The 13,948-nt window shown below is 50.7% G+C and overlaps 2 protein-coding genes and 2 pseudogenes across 2 annotated transcripts; all 4 read left to right on the top strand.

Moving 5' to 3' along the window:
- Positions 1-2,030: 2,030 nt before the first annotated feature.
- On the top strand, positions 2,031-2,366 carry LOC136300744 (feather keratin-like). Its single transcript, XM_066203349.1, has one exon. It carries the CDS (start codon positions 2,031-2,033, stop codon positions 2,364-2,366), a length of 336 nt encoding a protein of 111 aa, XP_066059446.1.
- A 3,163-nt stretch (positions 2,367-5,529) lies between these two features.
- On the top strand, positions 5,530-6,283 carry LOC136301068 (feather beta keratin-like; annotated as a pseudogene).
- Positions 6,284-9,668: 3,385 nt separating this feature from the next.
- Positions 9,669-10,004, top strand: LOC136300748 (feather beta keratin-like). Its single transcript, XM_066203362.1, has one exon. The coding sequence runs from the start codon at positions 9,669-9,671 to the stop codon at positions 10,002-10,004; it is 336 nt and encodes a 111-aa protein (XP_066059459.1).
- A 3,164-nt stretch (positions 10,005-13,168) lies between these two features.
- On the top strand, positions 13,169-13,824 carry LOC136301074 (feather beta keratin-like; annotated as a pseudogene).
- Positions 13,825-13,948: the final 124 nt, after the last annotated feature.

Here is a 13,948-nt window from a genome sequence, read left to right on the forward strand (position 1 = left end):
GTCATAACGCTTTTCCCAATCCCAACCTGGATACTTCGGGTCCCGTTTCCCACACAGGGACACATCCTGCTCCATTTCTTCTAAACCACAACCGCAAAACAAACAGCTTTTGCAGAGACAAAAACAATTGTTCCAACTGGTACCCAGACGTTCCTTCCGACCCAGGATGACTCTGCCCAACAAACAACACCTGGCAGAACTCCATTCTGCCCTTTACAGAACCCCGGCAGATGTCCAGCACCTGTCAGGTTTTCTATGTTGGCCAAAAGGATCCAGAACTGGGGACATGCTGCTGTCAGGACTTCGGGACACTCACCACAAGCCTCCAGGTCCATCCCTTCAGACCTTTCTCAGGTGTCCAAGCTGGGCACATACACAATCTGGACTTGCCTGGGTTGTTTTGGAGGATCATGCAATGCCCACCAACAATCCTGGGTGGCCTCCAAATCCTCTTTCTCACAGTCACAAGTGGCCTCCGGTTTTGGCACACAGCCCGTGTAAAAATCCAAAATGCCCCAGATATCAAAACTTTCAAAGTCACAGGAGCACCAAGACACCCACAGAGCACACTCAACAAGAAAGGTCAGGTCTTGTGTCAAGCTTGGGCAGGTGGGATCTGTATGGGGAGGGATGAAAGGTGAGGGCAGCGGCAACACCGCCAGCACATCTGCAAATCCCGGAGCAGCCTGGGAGGGCTGGGAGGGAATGAGGCCCCTCTTCAAAACACATCCACGAACCAGAGCACATAAATGTCAGGCAATGACCTCACTGATGACATTGCACTGCTGCAATGGTTTGGTTGTGTATTCTGCCCTCCCTGATATGAACCTTCCATGCCAATCCTCCCAAATACCCACTCACGCTTAAAAGCAGCTGCCCAACTGAGAAGGGAAGAAAGTCAAGAGCAGGACATGGAATCAGAGGATTCTACAAAGAAATGCTCAAATCAAGACAGAGAAGGGAGAAGGAGCTGGCTGAGCATCAGTTAGTAAATATTGGATTTTACTCACAGGAACAAAATATAAAGATGTACAAATTATACCTCGTGCCTCGAATGAGGAATAAGTGAAGTCGTATCAGAGAACAACCTGGGGGAAAAAGGGATCAGGCCAGTTGTGTTGTTTGTTTTTTTGATTTCTGAATGAGGTCAAGAAATACACTTTAACTGGCTGAGTACATTGTCATGTAAAGTAGAGAAATCCAAATGGACCATAAAAATGGAACAAGTTCAGCCTGACCAGCCTCGCGTTTTCCAGATGCTGTCACTTCACCCCACTGAAGACACAAGGGGATGAGCTCCCTTTCATCCATCAGAACCTGCTCCTAGGCAATAGGACCTTTCCCAACTCTTGCAGAGTGACCTCCCCAGGACATCAGCAGCTCCCTCAGCATTCCTGAGTGCAACACAAGGACTGATGGACATTCAGCGGCACAGAACAGAGTCCCAGTCATCAGAAGGAAGCCACAAACCACAGCACACGAGTGCCACAAAATGACATCACTGATGACATTGCAAATCTCCCGGGCTCTGTTTGTTTATTCAGCCCTCACTGACACACAGTGAACAATCAAATCCCAACTCTCCCTTTAAAGCTGTCACCAAGGTCAGACGGACACGTCCCCAAGGGAAGGACACGGAACTGCATAAAGAAAAACATTCCCCACCTCAGGACTCACCAGGCAAGAGCTGCAGCATGTAAAATGCCCCAAGGCCATGGGACAAGGCTGTCCCGCCCCTCCAGGAGCAGCATAAAAGCCGGCCCAGAGCCTCTCTCCCTCACACACTTTCCTGACGCCTTCTCCTCCTGCTCCTGCTGACAACAAGGTGAGTCTCAATTCCCTGACCCTCCTATTCCTGCATCCCTGGCCCCTCTCTGCCAACATGCTCAGCCCCAGCCTCAGCCGACCTCACACCTCCCTTCACACCCACAGCAGCCTCCACATTCCCTCTCTCTTCTGCATCACCACCCCTCACATCCCCATGCCTTGTCCTACTCCACTCTCTTCCAGGGACCCTCCACACCACACCCATGGCCTGCAACAACATCTGCAGTCCCTGCGGACCCACCCCGCTGGCCAACAGCTGCAACGAGCCCTGTGCCCTGCAATGCCAGGCTTCCCGTGTTGTCATTGACCCTGCCCCTGTGCTGGTCACCCTGCCAGGACCCATCATGACCTCCTTCCCCCAGAACACCGTCGTCGGATCCACCTCCTCGGCTGCCGTGGGCACTGAACTCAGTGTGCAGGGACAGCCCATCTCTGGGGGATTTGGTGGCTTTGGCTACGGCCTTGGCTATGGCCGTGGATTTGGCTACGGCCTGGGAGGCCTGGGCTGCTACGGCAGAAGGGGCGGCTACATCTGCTAAGGGATCTCAGCACCACTCCTGACGCCACCAGCTTGGGATTCAGCAACAACTCCTGCAAGAAAATATCCTCAGCTGATGGTCCCTCTACTTGCACCTTGCACTCAATTCCTTCCACTTCTTTCTCCTGCCTCTTCATTCCTTTGCCTCAATAAACTTCTCCTGCATCAAAGCCTGACACGCCTCCTGTTCTTTTTTAAATCAAATAGTCTCGCACCCTCATGAGTACATTCCATTGCTCAACAGGACATTGGGGTACGTAAAATGGACCGACAACATTTTCCCTCACAAATATGTCAAGACAACTAATAACAGAGTCTGGCATGGGAAGCAGAGGAGGGAACACCTTGCAGAATCTGTCACACACATCTCTGGTACACCAAAGCCTTGGACACGTTAATGCTCTCTCAGGTACAGCTCTGGTAAAGCCTTTCCATGCCAGTGCACACTAGATAAACTGTCTTAGCAGCAGCAGATCTGTGACAGTTCTGGCTTCTTTTTCTCTCTACCAAGATCAGGATGAAGAATACACGGGAAATCCAGAGGTTGAGTTCGAACTTGGTTGGTTACTATATCTTCTCTATTTACAGACTCACTAGACATTAGCTCCTACTAGCAAGCTAGAGAAATGTAGTAAAATGGCTTACCTCTCTAACTCTACAAGGTCTTTTCAAGGACAATCTCTGTAATTATGAAATGCTACCTAAATTATTTTCACTTTAAACCCAATAACTAACTACCTGAAGTCTGCAAAACGGGTTCCATCAACCAACTACTGAAAACCACCTAAACCCATGAAGAAGAACGGAGAAGTAGTTGAAGGACTTAGACAACACCCAAAATCCTCCATCTTGACCCACATGCATTACTGTAGACTAAAATCCCAAAATCCAACTTTCCAGAATTTCAACTCAGGCCATTCAAGCCAACTGAGGAACTGCATCAACCACTTGGGCAGGAAATCTGGAGTGCATGTGCTTCCACTGCCCTGCTCAAACAGAGTCATCAAGGGCAGGATTTCCAGCACCATGGACAGTTCACTCTACCATCTCGCAGGTCAAACACTCCAACACTTTTTCCACTCTCGGGCCATCCTCACAATGAAACACTCTATTATTCTTTGCCCAGGAAATTCCATTTGTTTTCACTCGTGCCCTTGCTCTCTTGCCCTGCACGGGAGCACTGCTATGAACAGCCAGGCTCCTTCACTTCACTCCCTGCCATCAGGGATTTGCACACACTGATCACACCCCCCATCCATCCTTGTCCACTGTCAGTCCCAGCTGTCTCAGCCTATCCTCTAGGAATGGCTCTCCCAACTCCTGGGTGTCTTGCTGTCCTGAACCCATCTGGATTCACTAAATCTACTTCATTTTCTCACTGGAGAGCCCAGAACTGCCCACAACACCTCACGTGGGACCTCACCAGTGATGAGCAGATGGCAAAAGCCACTTCTCCCTCCTCAGTCATAACGCTTTTCCCAATCCCAACCTGGATACTTCGGGTCCCGTTTCCCACACAGGGACACATCCTGCTCCATTTCTTCTAAACCACAACCGCAAAACAAACAGCTTTTGCAGAGACAAAAACAATTGTTCCAACTGGTACCCAGACGTTCCTTCCTACCCAGGATGACTCTGCCCAACAAACAACACCTGGCAGAACTCCATTCTGCCCTTTACAGAACCCCGGCAGATGTCCAGCACCTGTCAGGTTTTCTATGTTGGCCAAAAGGATCCAGCACTGGGGACATGCTGCCGTCAGGACTTTAGGACACTGACCACAAGCCTCCAGGTCTGTCCCTTCAGACCTTTCTCAGGTGTCCAAGCTGGGCACATACACAATCTGGACTTGCCTGGGTTGTTTTGGAGGATCATGCAATGCCCACCAACAATCCTGGGTGGCCTCCAAACCCTCTTTCTCACAGTCACAAGTGGCCTCCGGTTTTGGCACACAGCCCGTGTAAAAATCCAAAATGCCCCAGATATCAAAACTTTCAAAGTCACAGGAGCACCAAGACACCCACAGAGCACACTCAACAGGAAAGGTCAGGTCTTGTTTCAAGCTTGGGCAGGTGGGATCTGTATGGGGAGGGATGAAAGGTGAGGGCAGCGGCAACACTGCCAGCACATCTGCAAATCCCGGAGCAGCCTGGCAGGGCTGGGAGGGAATGAGGCCCCTCTTCAAAACACATCCACGAACCAGAGCACATAAATGTCAGGCAATGACCTCACTGATGACATTGCACTGCTCCAATGGTTTGGTTGTGTATTCTGCCCTCCCTGATATGAACCTTCCATGCCAATCCTCCCAAATACCCACTCACGCTTAAAAGCCGCTGCCCAACTGAGAAGGGAAGAAAGTCAAGATCAGGACATGGAATCAGAGGATTCTACAAAGAAATGCTCAAATCAAGACAGAGAAGGGAGAAGGAGCTGGCTGAGCATCAGTTAGTAAATATTGGGTTTTACTCACAGGAACAAAATATAAAGATGTACAAATTATACCTCGTGCCTTGAATGTGGAATAAGTGAAGTCGTATCAGAGAACGACCTGGGGGGAAAAGGGATCAGGCCAGTTGTGTTGTTTGTTTTTTTGATTTCTGAATGAGGTCAAGAAGTACACTTTAACTGGCTGAGTACATTGTCATGTAAAGTAGAGAAATCCAAATGGACCATAAAAATGGAACAAGTTCAGCCTGACCAGCCTCGCGTTTTCCAGATGCTGTCACTTCACCCCGCTGAAGACACAAGGGGATGAGCTCCCTTTCATCCATCACAACCTGCTCCTAGGCAATAGGACCTTTCCCAACTCTTGCAGAGTGACCTCCCCAGGACATCAGCAGCTCCCTCAGCATTCCTGAGTGCAACACAAGGACTGATGGACATTCAGCGGCACAGAACAGAGTCCCAGTCATCAGAAGGAAGCCACAAACCACAGCACACGAGTGCCACAAAATGACATCACTGATGACATTGCAAATCTCCCGGGCTCTGTTTGTTTATTCGGCCCTCCCTGACACACAGTGAACAATCAAATCCCAACTCTCCCTTTAAAGCTGTCTCCAAGGTCAGACGGACACGTCCCCAAGGGAAGGACAGGGAACTGCATAAAGAAAAACATTCCCCACCTCAGGACTCACCAGGCAAGAGCTGCAGCATGTAAAATGCCCCAAGGCCATGGGACAAGGCTATCCCGCCCCTCCAGGAGCAGCATAAAAGCCGGCCCAGAGCCTCTCTCCCTCACACACTTTCCTGACGCCTTCTCCTCCTGCTCCTGCGGACAACAAGGTGAGTCTCAAACCCCTGACCCTCCTACTCCTGTACCCCTGGCCCTTCCCTTCATGCACGCTCAGCCCCAGCCTCAGCAGCTCTCACTCCATCCCACAGTCCCACAACAGCCTGTACGCTCCATCAGTCCCCGCATCCCCATGACCGTGCCCTGCTTCTCTCCCTCTCTCTTCCAGGGACCCTCCACACCACACCCATGGCCTGCAACAACATCTGCACTCCCTGCGGACCCACCCCACTGGCCAACAGCTGCAACGAGCCCTGTGCCCTGCAATGCCAGGCTTCCCGTGTTGTCATTGACCCTGCCCCTGTGCTGGTCACCCTGCCAGGACCCATCATGACTTCCTTCCCCCAGAACACCGTCGTCGGATCCACCTCCTCGGCTGCTGTGGGCAGTGAACTCAGTGTGCAGGGACAGCCCATCTCTGGGGGATTTGGTGGCTTTGGCTACGGCCTTGGCTATGGCCGTGGATTTGGCTACGGCCTGGGAGGCCTGGGCTGCTACGGCAGAAGGGGCGGCTACATCTGCTAAGGGATCTCAGCACCACTCCTGACGCCACCAGCTTGGGATTCTGCAACAACTCCTGCAAGAAAATATCCTCAGCTGATGGTCCCTCTACTTGCACCTTGCACTCGATTCCTTCCACTTCTTTCTCCTGCCTCTTCATTCCTTTGCCTCAATAAACTTCTCCTGCATCAAAGCCTGACACGCCTCCTGTTCTTTTTTAAATCCAATGGTCTCACTTCCTCACCGAGTACATTCCAAAGCTCAACAGGACATTGGGGTACGTAAAATGGACCGACAACATTTTCCCTCACAAATATGTCAAGACAACTAATAACAGAGTCTGGCATGGGAAGCAGAGGAGGGAACACCTTGCAGAATCTGTCACACACATCTCTGGTACACCAAAGCCTTGGACACGTTAATGCTCTCTCAGGTACAGCTCTGGTAAAGCCTTTCCATGCCAGTGCACACTAGATAAACTGTCTTAGCAGCAGCAGATCTGTGACAGTTCTGGCTTCTTTTTCTCTCTACCAAGATCAGGATGAAGAATACACGGGAAATCCAGAGGTTGAGTTTGAACTTGGTTGGTTACTATATCTTCTCTATTTACAGACTCACTAGACATTAGCTCCTACTAGCAAGCTAGAGAAATGTAGTAAAATGGCTTACCTCTCTAACTCTACAAGGTCTTTTCAAGGACAATCTCTGTAATTATGAAATGCTACCTAAATTATTTTCCCTTTATACCCAATAACTGACTACCTGAAGTCTACAAAACAGGCTCCATCAACCAACTACTGAAAACCACCTAAACCCATGAAGAAGAACGGAGAAGTAGTTGAAGGACTTAGACAACACCCAAAATCCTCCATCTTGACCCACATGCATTACTGTAGACTAAAATCCCAAAATCCAACTTTCCAGAATTTCAACTCAGGCCATTCAAGCCAACTGAGGAACTGCATCAACCACTTGGGCAGGAAATCTGGAGTGCATGTGCTTCCACTGCCCTGCTCAAACAGAGTCATCAAGGGCAGGGTTTCCAGCACCATGGACAGTTCAGTCTTCCATCTCTCAGGACAAACACTCCAACACTTTTTCCACTCTCGGGCCATCCTCACAATGAAACACTCTATTATTCTTTGCCCAGGAAATTCCATTTGTTTTCACTCGTGCCCTTGCTCTCTTGCCCTGCACGGGAGCACTGCTATGAACAGCCAGGCTCCTTCACTTCACTCCCTGCCATCAGGGATTTGCACACACTGATCACACCCCCCATCCATCCTTGTCCACTGTCAGTCCCAGCTGTCTCAGCCTATCCTCTAGGAATGGCTCTCCCAACTCTTGGGTGTCTTGCTGTCCTGAACCCGTCTGGATTCACTAAATCTGCTTCATTTTCTCACTGGAGAGGCCAGAACTGCCCACAACACCTCACGTGGGACCTCACCAGTGATGAGCAGATGGCAAAAGCCACTTCTCCCTCCTCAGTCATAACGCTTTTCCCAATCCCAACCTGGATACTTCGGGTCCCGTTTCCCACACAGGGACACATCCTGCTCCATTTCTTCTCAACCACAACCACAGAACAAACAGCTTTTGCAGAGACAAAAACAATTGTTCCAACTGGTACCCAGACGTTCCTTCCTACCCAGGATGACTCTGCCCAACAAACAACACCTGGCAGAACTCCATTCTGCCCTTTACAGAACCCCGGCAGATGTCCAGCACCTGTCAGGTTTTCTATGTTGGCCAAAAGGATCCAGAACTGGGGACATGCTGCCATCTGCACTTTGGGACACTCACCACAAGCCTCCAGGTCCATCCCTTCAGACCTTTCTCAGGTGTCCAAGCTGGGCACATACACAATCTGGACTTGCCTGGGTTGTTTTGGAGGATCATGCAATGCCCACCAACAATCCTGGGTGGCCTCCAAATCCTCTTTCTCACAGTCACAAGTGGCCTCCGGTTTTGGCACACAGCCCATGTTAAAATCCAAAATGCCCCCGACATAAAAACTTTCAAAGTCACAGGAGCACCAAGACACCCACAGAGCACACTCAACAGGAAAGGTCAGGTCTTGTTTCAAGCTTGGGCAGGTGGGATCTGTATGGGGAGGGATGAAAGGTGAGGGCAGCGGCAACACTGCCAGCACATCTGCAAATCCCGGAGCAGCCTGGCAGGGCTGGGAGGGAATGAGGCCCCTCTTCAAAACACATCCACGAACCAGAGCACATAAATGTCAGGCAATGACCTCACTGATGACATTGCACTGCTCCAATGGTTTGGTTGTGTATTCTGCCCTCCCTGATATGAACCTTCCATGCCAATCCTCCCAAATACCCACTCACGCTTAAAAGCCGCTGCCCAACTGAGAAGGGAAGAAAGTCAAGAGCAGGACATGGAATCAGAGGATTCTACAAAGAAATGCTCAAATCAAGACAGAGAAGGGAGAAGGAGCTGGCTGAGCATCAGTTAGTAAATATTGGGTTTTACTCACAGGAACAAAATATAAAGATGTACAAATTATACCTCGTGCCTTGAATGTGGAATAAGTGAAGTCGTATCAGAGGACGACCTGGGGGGAAAAGGGATCAGGCCAGTTGTGTTGTTTGTTTTTTTGATTTCTGAATGAGGTCAAGAAGTACACTTTAACTGGCTGAGTACATTGTCATGTAAAGTAGAGAAATCCAAATGGACCATAAAAATGGAACAAGTTCAGCCTGACCAGCCTCGTGTTTTCCAGATGCTGTCACTTCACCCCGCTGAAGACACAAGGGGATGAGCTCGCTTTCATCCATCACAACCTGCTCCTAGGCAATAGGACCTTTCCCAACTCTTGCAGAGTGACCTCCCCAGGACATCAGCAGCTCCCTCAGCATTCCTGAGTGCAACACAAGGACTGATGGACATTCAGCGGCACAGAACAGAGTCCCAGTCATCAGAAGGAAGCCACAAACCACAGCACACGAGTGCCACAAAATGACATCACTGATGACATTGCAAATCTCCCGGGCTCTGTTTGTTTATTCGGCCCTCCCTGACACACAGTGAACAATCAAATCCCAACTCTCCCTTTAAAGCTGTCTCCAAGGTCAGACGGACACGTCCCCAAGGGAAGGACAGGGAACTGCATAAAGAAAAACATTCCCCATCTCAGGACTCACCAGGCAAGAGCTGCAGCATGTAAAATGCCCCAAGGCCATGGGACAAGGCTATCCCGCCCCTCCAGGAGCAGCATAAAAGCCGGCCCAGAGCCTCTCTCCCTCACACACTTTCCTGACGCCTTCTCCTCCTGCTCCTGCGGACAACAAGGTGAGTCTCAAACCCCTGACCCTCCTACTCCTGTACCCTGGCCCTTCCCTTCATGCATGCTCAGCCCCAGCCTCAGCAGCTCTCACTCCATCCCACAGTCCCACAACAGCCTGTACGCTCCATCAGTCCCCGCATCCCCATGACCGTGCCCTGCTTCTCTCCCTCTCTCTTCCAGGGACCCTCCACACCACACCCATGGCCTGCAACAACATCTGCACTCCCTGCGGACCCACCCCACTGGCCAACAGCTGCAACGAGCCCTGTGCCCTGCAATGCCAGGCTTCCCGTGTTGTCATTGACCCTGCCCCTGTGCTGGTCACCCTGCCAGGACCCATCATGACTTCCTTCCCCCAGAACACCGTCGTCGGATCCACCTCCTCGGCTGCTGTGGGCAGTGAACTCAGTGTGCAGGGACAGCCCATCTCTGGGGGATTTGGTGGCTTTGGCTACGGCCTTGGCTATGGCCGTGGATTTGGCTACGGCCTGGGAGGCCTGGGCTGCTACGGCAGAAGGGGCGGCTACATCTGCTAAGGGATCTCAGCACCACTCCTGACGCCACCAGCTTGGGATTCTGCAACAACTCCTGCAAGAAAATATCCTCAGCTGATGGTCCCTCTACTTGCACCTTGCACTCGATTCCTTCCACTTCTTTCTCCTGCCTCTTCATTCCTTTGCCTCAATAAACTTCTCCTGCATCAAAGCCTGACACGCCTCCTGTTCTTTTTTAAATCCAATGGTCTCACTTCCTCACCGAGTACATTCCAAAGCTCAACAGGACATTGGGGTACGTAAAATGGACCGACAACATTTTCCCTCACAAATATGTCAAGACAACTAATAACAGAGTCTGGCATGGGAAGCAGAGGAGGGAACACCTTGCAGAATCTGTCACACACATCTCTGGTACACCAAAGCCTTGGACACGTTAATGCTCTCTCAGGTACAGCTCTGGTAAAGCCTTTCCATGCCAGTGCACACTAGATAAACTGTCTTAGCAGCAGCAGATCTGTGACAGTTCTGGCTTCTTTTTCTCTCTACCAAGATCAGGATGAAGAATACACGGGAAATCCAGAGGTTGAGTTTGAACTTGGTTGGTTACTATATCTTCTCTATTTACAGACTCACTAGACATTAGCTCCTACTAGCAAGCTAGAGAAATGTAGTAAAATGGCTTACCTCTTTAACTCTACAAGGTCTTTTCAAGGACAATCTCTGTAATTATGAAATGCTACCTAAATTATTTTCCCTTTATACCCAATAACTGACTACCTGAAGTCTACAAAACAGGCTCCATCAACCAACTACTGAAAACCACCTAAACCCATGAAGAAGAACGGAGAAGTAGTTGAAGGACTTAGACAACACCCAAAATCCTCCATCTTGACCCACATGCATTACTGTAGACTAAAATCCCAAAATCCAACTTTCCAGAATTTCAACTCAGGCCATTCAAGCCAACTGAGGAACTGCATCAACCACTTGGGCAGGAAATCTGGAGTGCATGTGCTTCCACTGCCCTGCTCAAACAGAGTCATCAAGGGCAGGGTTTCCAGCACCATGGACAGTTCAGTCTTCCATCTCTCAGGACAAACACTCCAACATTTCTTCCACACTCGGGCCATCCTCACAATGAAACACTCTATTATTCTTTGCCTAGGGAATTCTATTTGTTTTCACTTCTGCCCTTGCTCTCTTGCCCTGCACGGGAGCACTGCTATGAACAGCCAGGCTCCTTCACTTCACTCCCTGCCATCAGGGATTTGCACACACTGATCACACCCCCCATCCATCCTTGTCCACTGTCAGTCCCAGCTGTCTCAGCCTATCCTCTAGGAATGGTTCTCCCAACTCTTGGGTGTCTTGCTGTCCTGAACCCGTCTGGATTCACTAAATCTGCTTCATTTTCTCACTGGAGAGGCCAGAACTGCCCACAACACCTCACGTGGGACCTCACCAGTGATGAGCAGATGGCAAAAGCCACTTCTCCCTCCTCAGTCATAACGCTTTTCCCAATCCCAACCTGGATACTTCGGGTCCCGTTTCCCACACAGGGACACATCCTGCTCCATTTCTTCTCAACCACAACCACAGAACAAACAGCTTTTGCAGAGACAAAAACAATTGTTCCAACTGGTACCCAGACGTTCCTTCCTACCCAGGATGACTCTGCCCAACAAACAACACCTGGCAGAACTCCATTCTGCCCTTTACAGAACCCCGGCAGATGTCCAGCACCTGTCAGGTTTTCTATGTTGGCCAAAAGGATCCAGAACTGGGGACATGCTGCCATCTGGACTTTGGGACACTCACCACAAGCCTCCAGGTCTGTCCCTTCAGACATTTCTCAGGTGTCCAAGCTGGGCACATACACAATCTGGACTTGCCTGGGTTGTTTTGGAGGATCATGCAATGCCCACCAACAATCCTGGGTGGCCTCCAAATCCTCTTTCTCACAGTCACAAGTGGCCTCCGGTTTTGGCACACAGCCCGTGTAAAAATCCAAAATGCCCCAGATATCAAAACTTTCAAAGTCACAGGAGCACCAAGACACCCACAGAGCACACTCAACAGGAAAGGTCAGGTCTTGTTTCAAGCTTGGGCAGGTGGGATCTGTATGGGGAGGGATGAAATGTGAGGGCAGCGGCAACACTGCCAGCACATCTGCAAATCCCGGAGCAGCCTGGCAGGGCTGGGAGGGAATGAGGCCCCTCTTCAAAACACATCCACAAACCAGAGCACATAAATGTCAGGCAATGACCTCACTGATGACATTGCACTGCTGCAATGGTTTGGTTGTGTATTCTGCCCTCCCTGATATGAACCTTCCATGCCAATCCTCCCAAATACCCACTCACGCTTAAAAGCCGCTGCCCAACTGAGAAGGGAAGAAAGTCAAGAGCAGGACATGGAATCAGAGGATTCTACAAAGAAATGCTCAAATCAAGACAGAGAAGGGAGAAGGAGCTGGCTGAGCATCAGTTAGTAAATATTGGGTTTTACTCACAGGAACAAAATATAAAGATGTACAAATTATACCTCGTGCCTTGAATGTGGAATAAGTGAAGTCGTATCAGAGAACGACCTGGGGGAAAAAGGGATCAGGCCAGTTGTGTTGTTTGTTTTTTTGATTTCTGAATGAGGTCAAGAAGTACACTTTAACTGGCTGAGTACATTGTCATGTAAAGTAGAGAAATCCAAATGGACCATAAAAATGGAACAAGTTCAGCCTGACCAGCCTCGCGTTTTCCAGATGCTGTCACTTCACCCCACTGAAGACACAAGGGGATGAGCTCCCTTTCATCCATCAGAACCTGCTCCTAGGCAATAGGACCTTTCCCAACTCTTGCAGAGTGACCTCCCCAGGACATCAGCAGCTCCCTCAGCATTCCTGAGTGCAACACAAGGACTGATGGACATTCAGTGGCACAGAACAGAGTTCCAGTCATCAGAAGGAAGCCACAAACCACAGCACACGAGTGCCGCAAAATGACATCACTGATGACATTGCAAATCTCCCGGGCTCTGTTTGTTTATTCAGCCCTCCCTGACACACAGTGAACAATCAAATCCCAACTCTCCCTGTAAAGCTGTCTCCAAGGTCAGATGGACACGTCCCCAAGGGAAGGACACGGAACTGCATAAAGAAAAACATTCCCCACCTCAGGACTCACCAGGCAAGAGCTGCAGCATGTAAAATGCCCCAAGGCCATGGGACAAGGCTGTCCGGCCCCTCCAGGAGCAGCATAAAAGCTGTCCCAGAGCCTCTCTCCCTCACACACTTTCCTGACACCTTCTCCTCCTGCTCCTGCTGACAACAAGGTGAGTCTCAAACCCCTGACCCTCCTACTCCTGCACCCCTGGCCCTTCCCTTCATGCACGCTCAGCCCCAGCCTCAGTAGCCCTCACTTCCTCCCACAGTCCCACAACAGCCTGCACGCTCCATCAGTTCCCGCATCCCCATGACCGTGCCCTGCTTCTCCCCCTCTCTCTTCCAGGGACCCTCCACACCACACCCATGGCCTGCAACAACATCTGCACTCCCTGCGGACCCACCCCGCTGGCCAACAGCTGCAACGAGCCCTGTGCCCTGCAATGCCAGGCTTCCCGTGTTGTCATTGACCCTGCCCCTGTGCTGGTCACCCTGCCAGGACCCATCATGACCTCCTTCCCCCAGAACACCGTCGTCGGATCCACCTCCTCGGCTGCTGTGGGCAGTGAACTCAGTGTGCAGGGACAGCCCATCTCTGGGGGATTTGGTGGCTTTGGCTACGGCCTTGGCTATGGCCGTGGATTTGGCTACGGCCTGGGAGGCCTGGGCTGCTACGGCAGAAGGGGCGGCTACATCTGCTAAGGGATCTCAGCACCACTCCTGACGCCACCAGCTTGGGATTCTGCAACAACTCCTGCAAGAAAATATCCTCAGCTGATGGTCCCTCTACTTGCACCTTGCACTCGATTCCTTCCACTTCTTTCTC

Source organism: Chamaea fasciata, unplaced genomic scaffold (genome assembly GCF_029207755.1).
Source record: "Chamaea fasciata isolate MVZ Bird 193981 ecotype frontalis unplaced genomic scaffold, bChaFas1.0.hap1 SCAF_1, whole genome shotgun sequence".
Taxonomy (NCBI): Eukaryota; Metazoa; Chordata; class Aves; order Passeriformes; family Sylviidae; genus Chamaea; species Chamaea fasciata.

Excerpts from the sequence above, each read along its gene's own strand:
- LOC136300744 (XM_066203349.1), top strand. The coding sequence starts at position 2,031 with ATGGCCTGCAACAACATCTGCAGTCCCTGCGGACCCACCCCGCTGGCC.
- LOC136300748 (XM_066203362.1), top strand. The coding sequence starts at position 9,669 with ATGGCCTGCAACAACATCTGCACTCCCTGCGGACCCACCCCACTGGCC.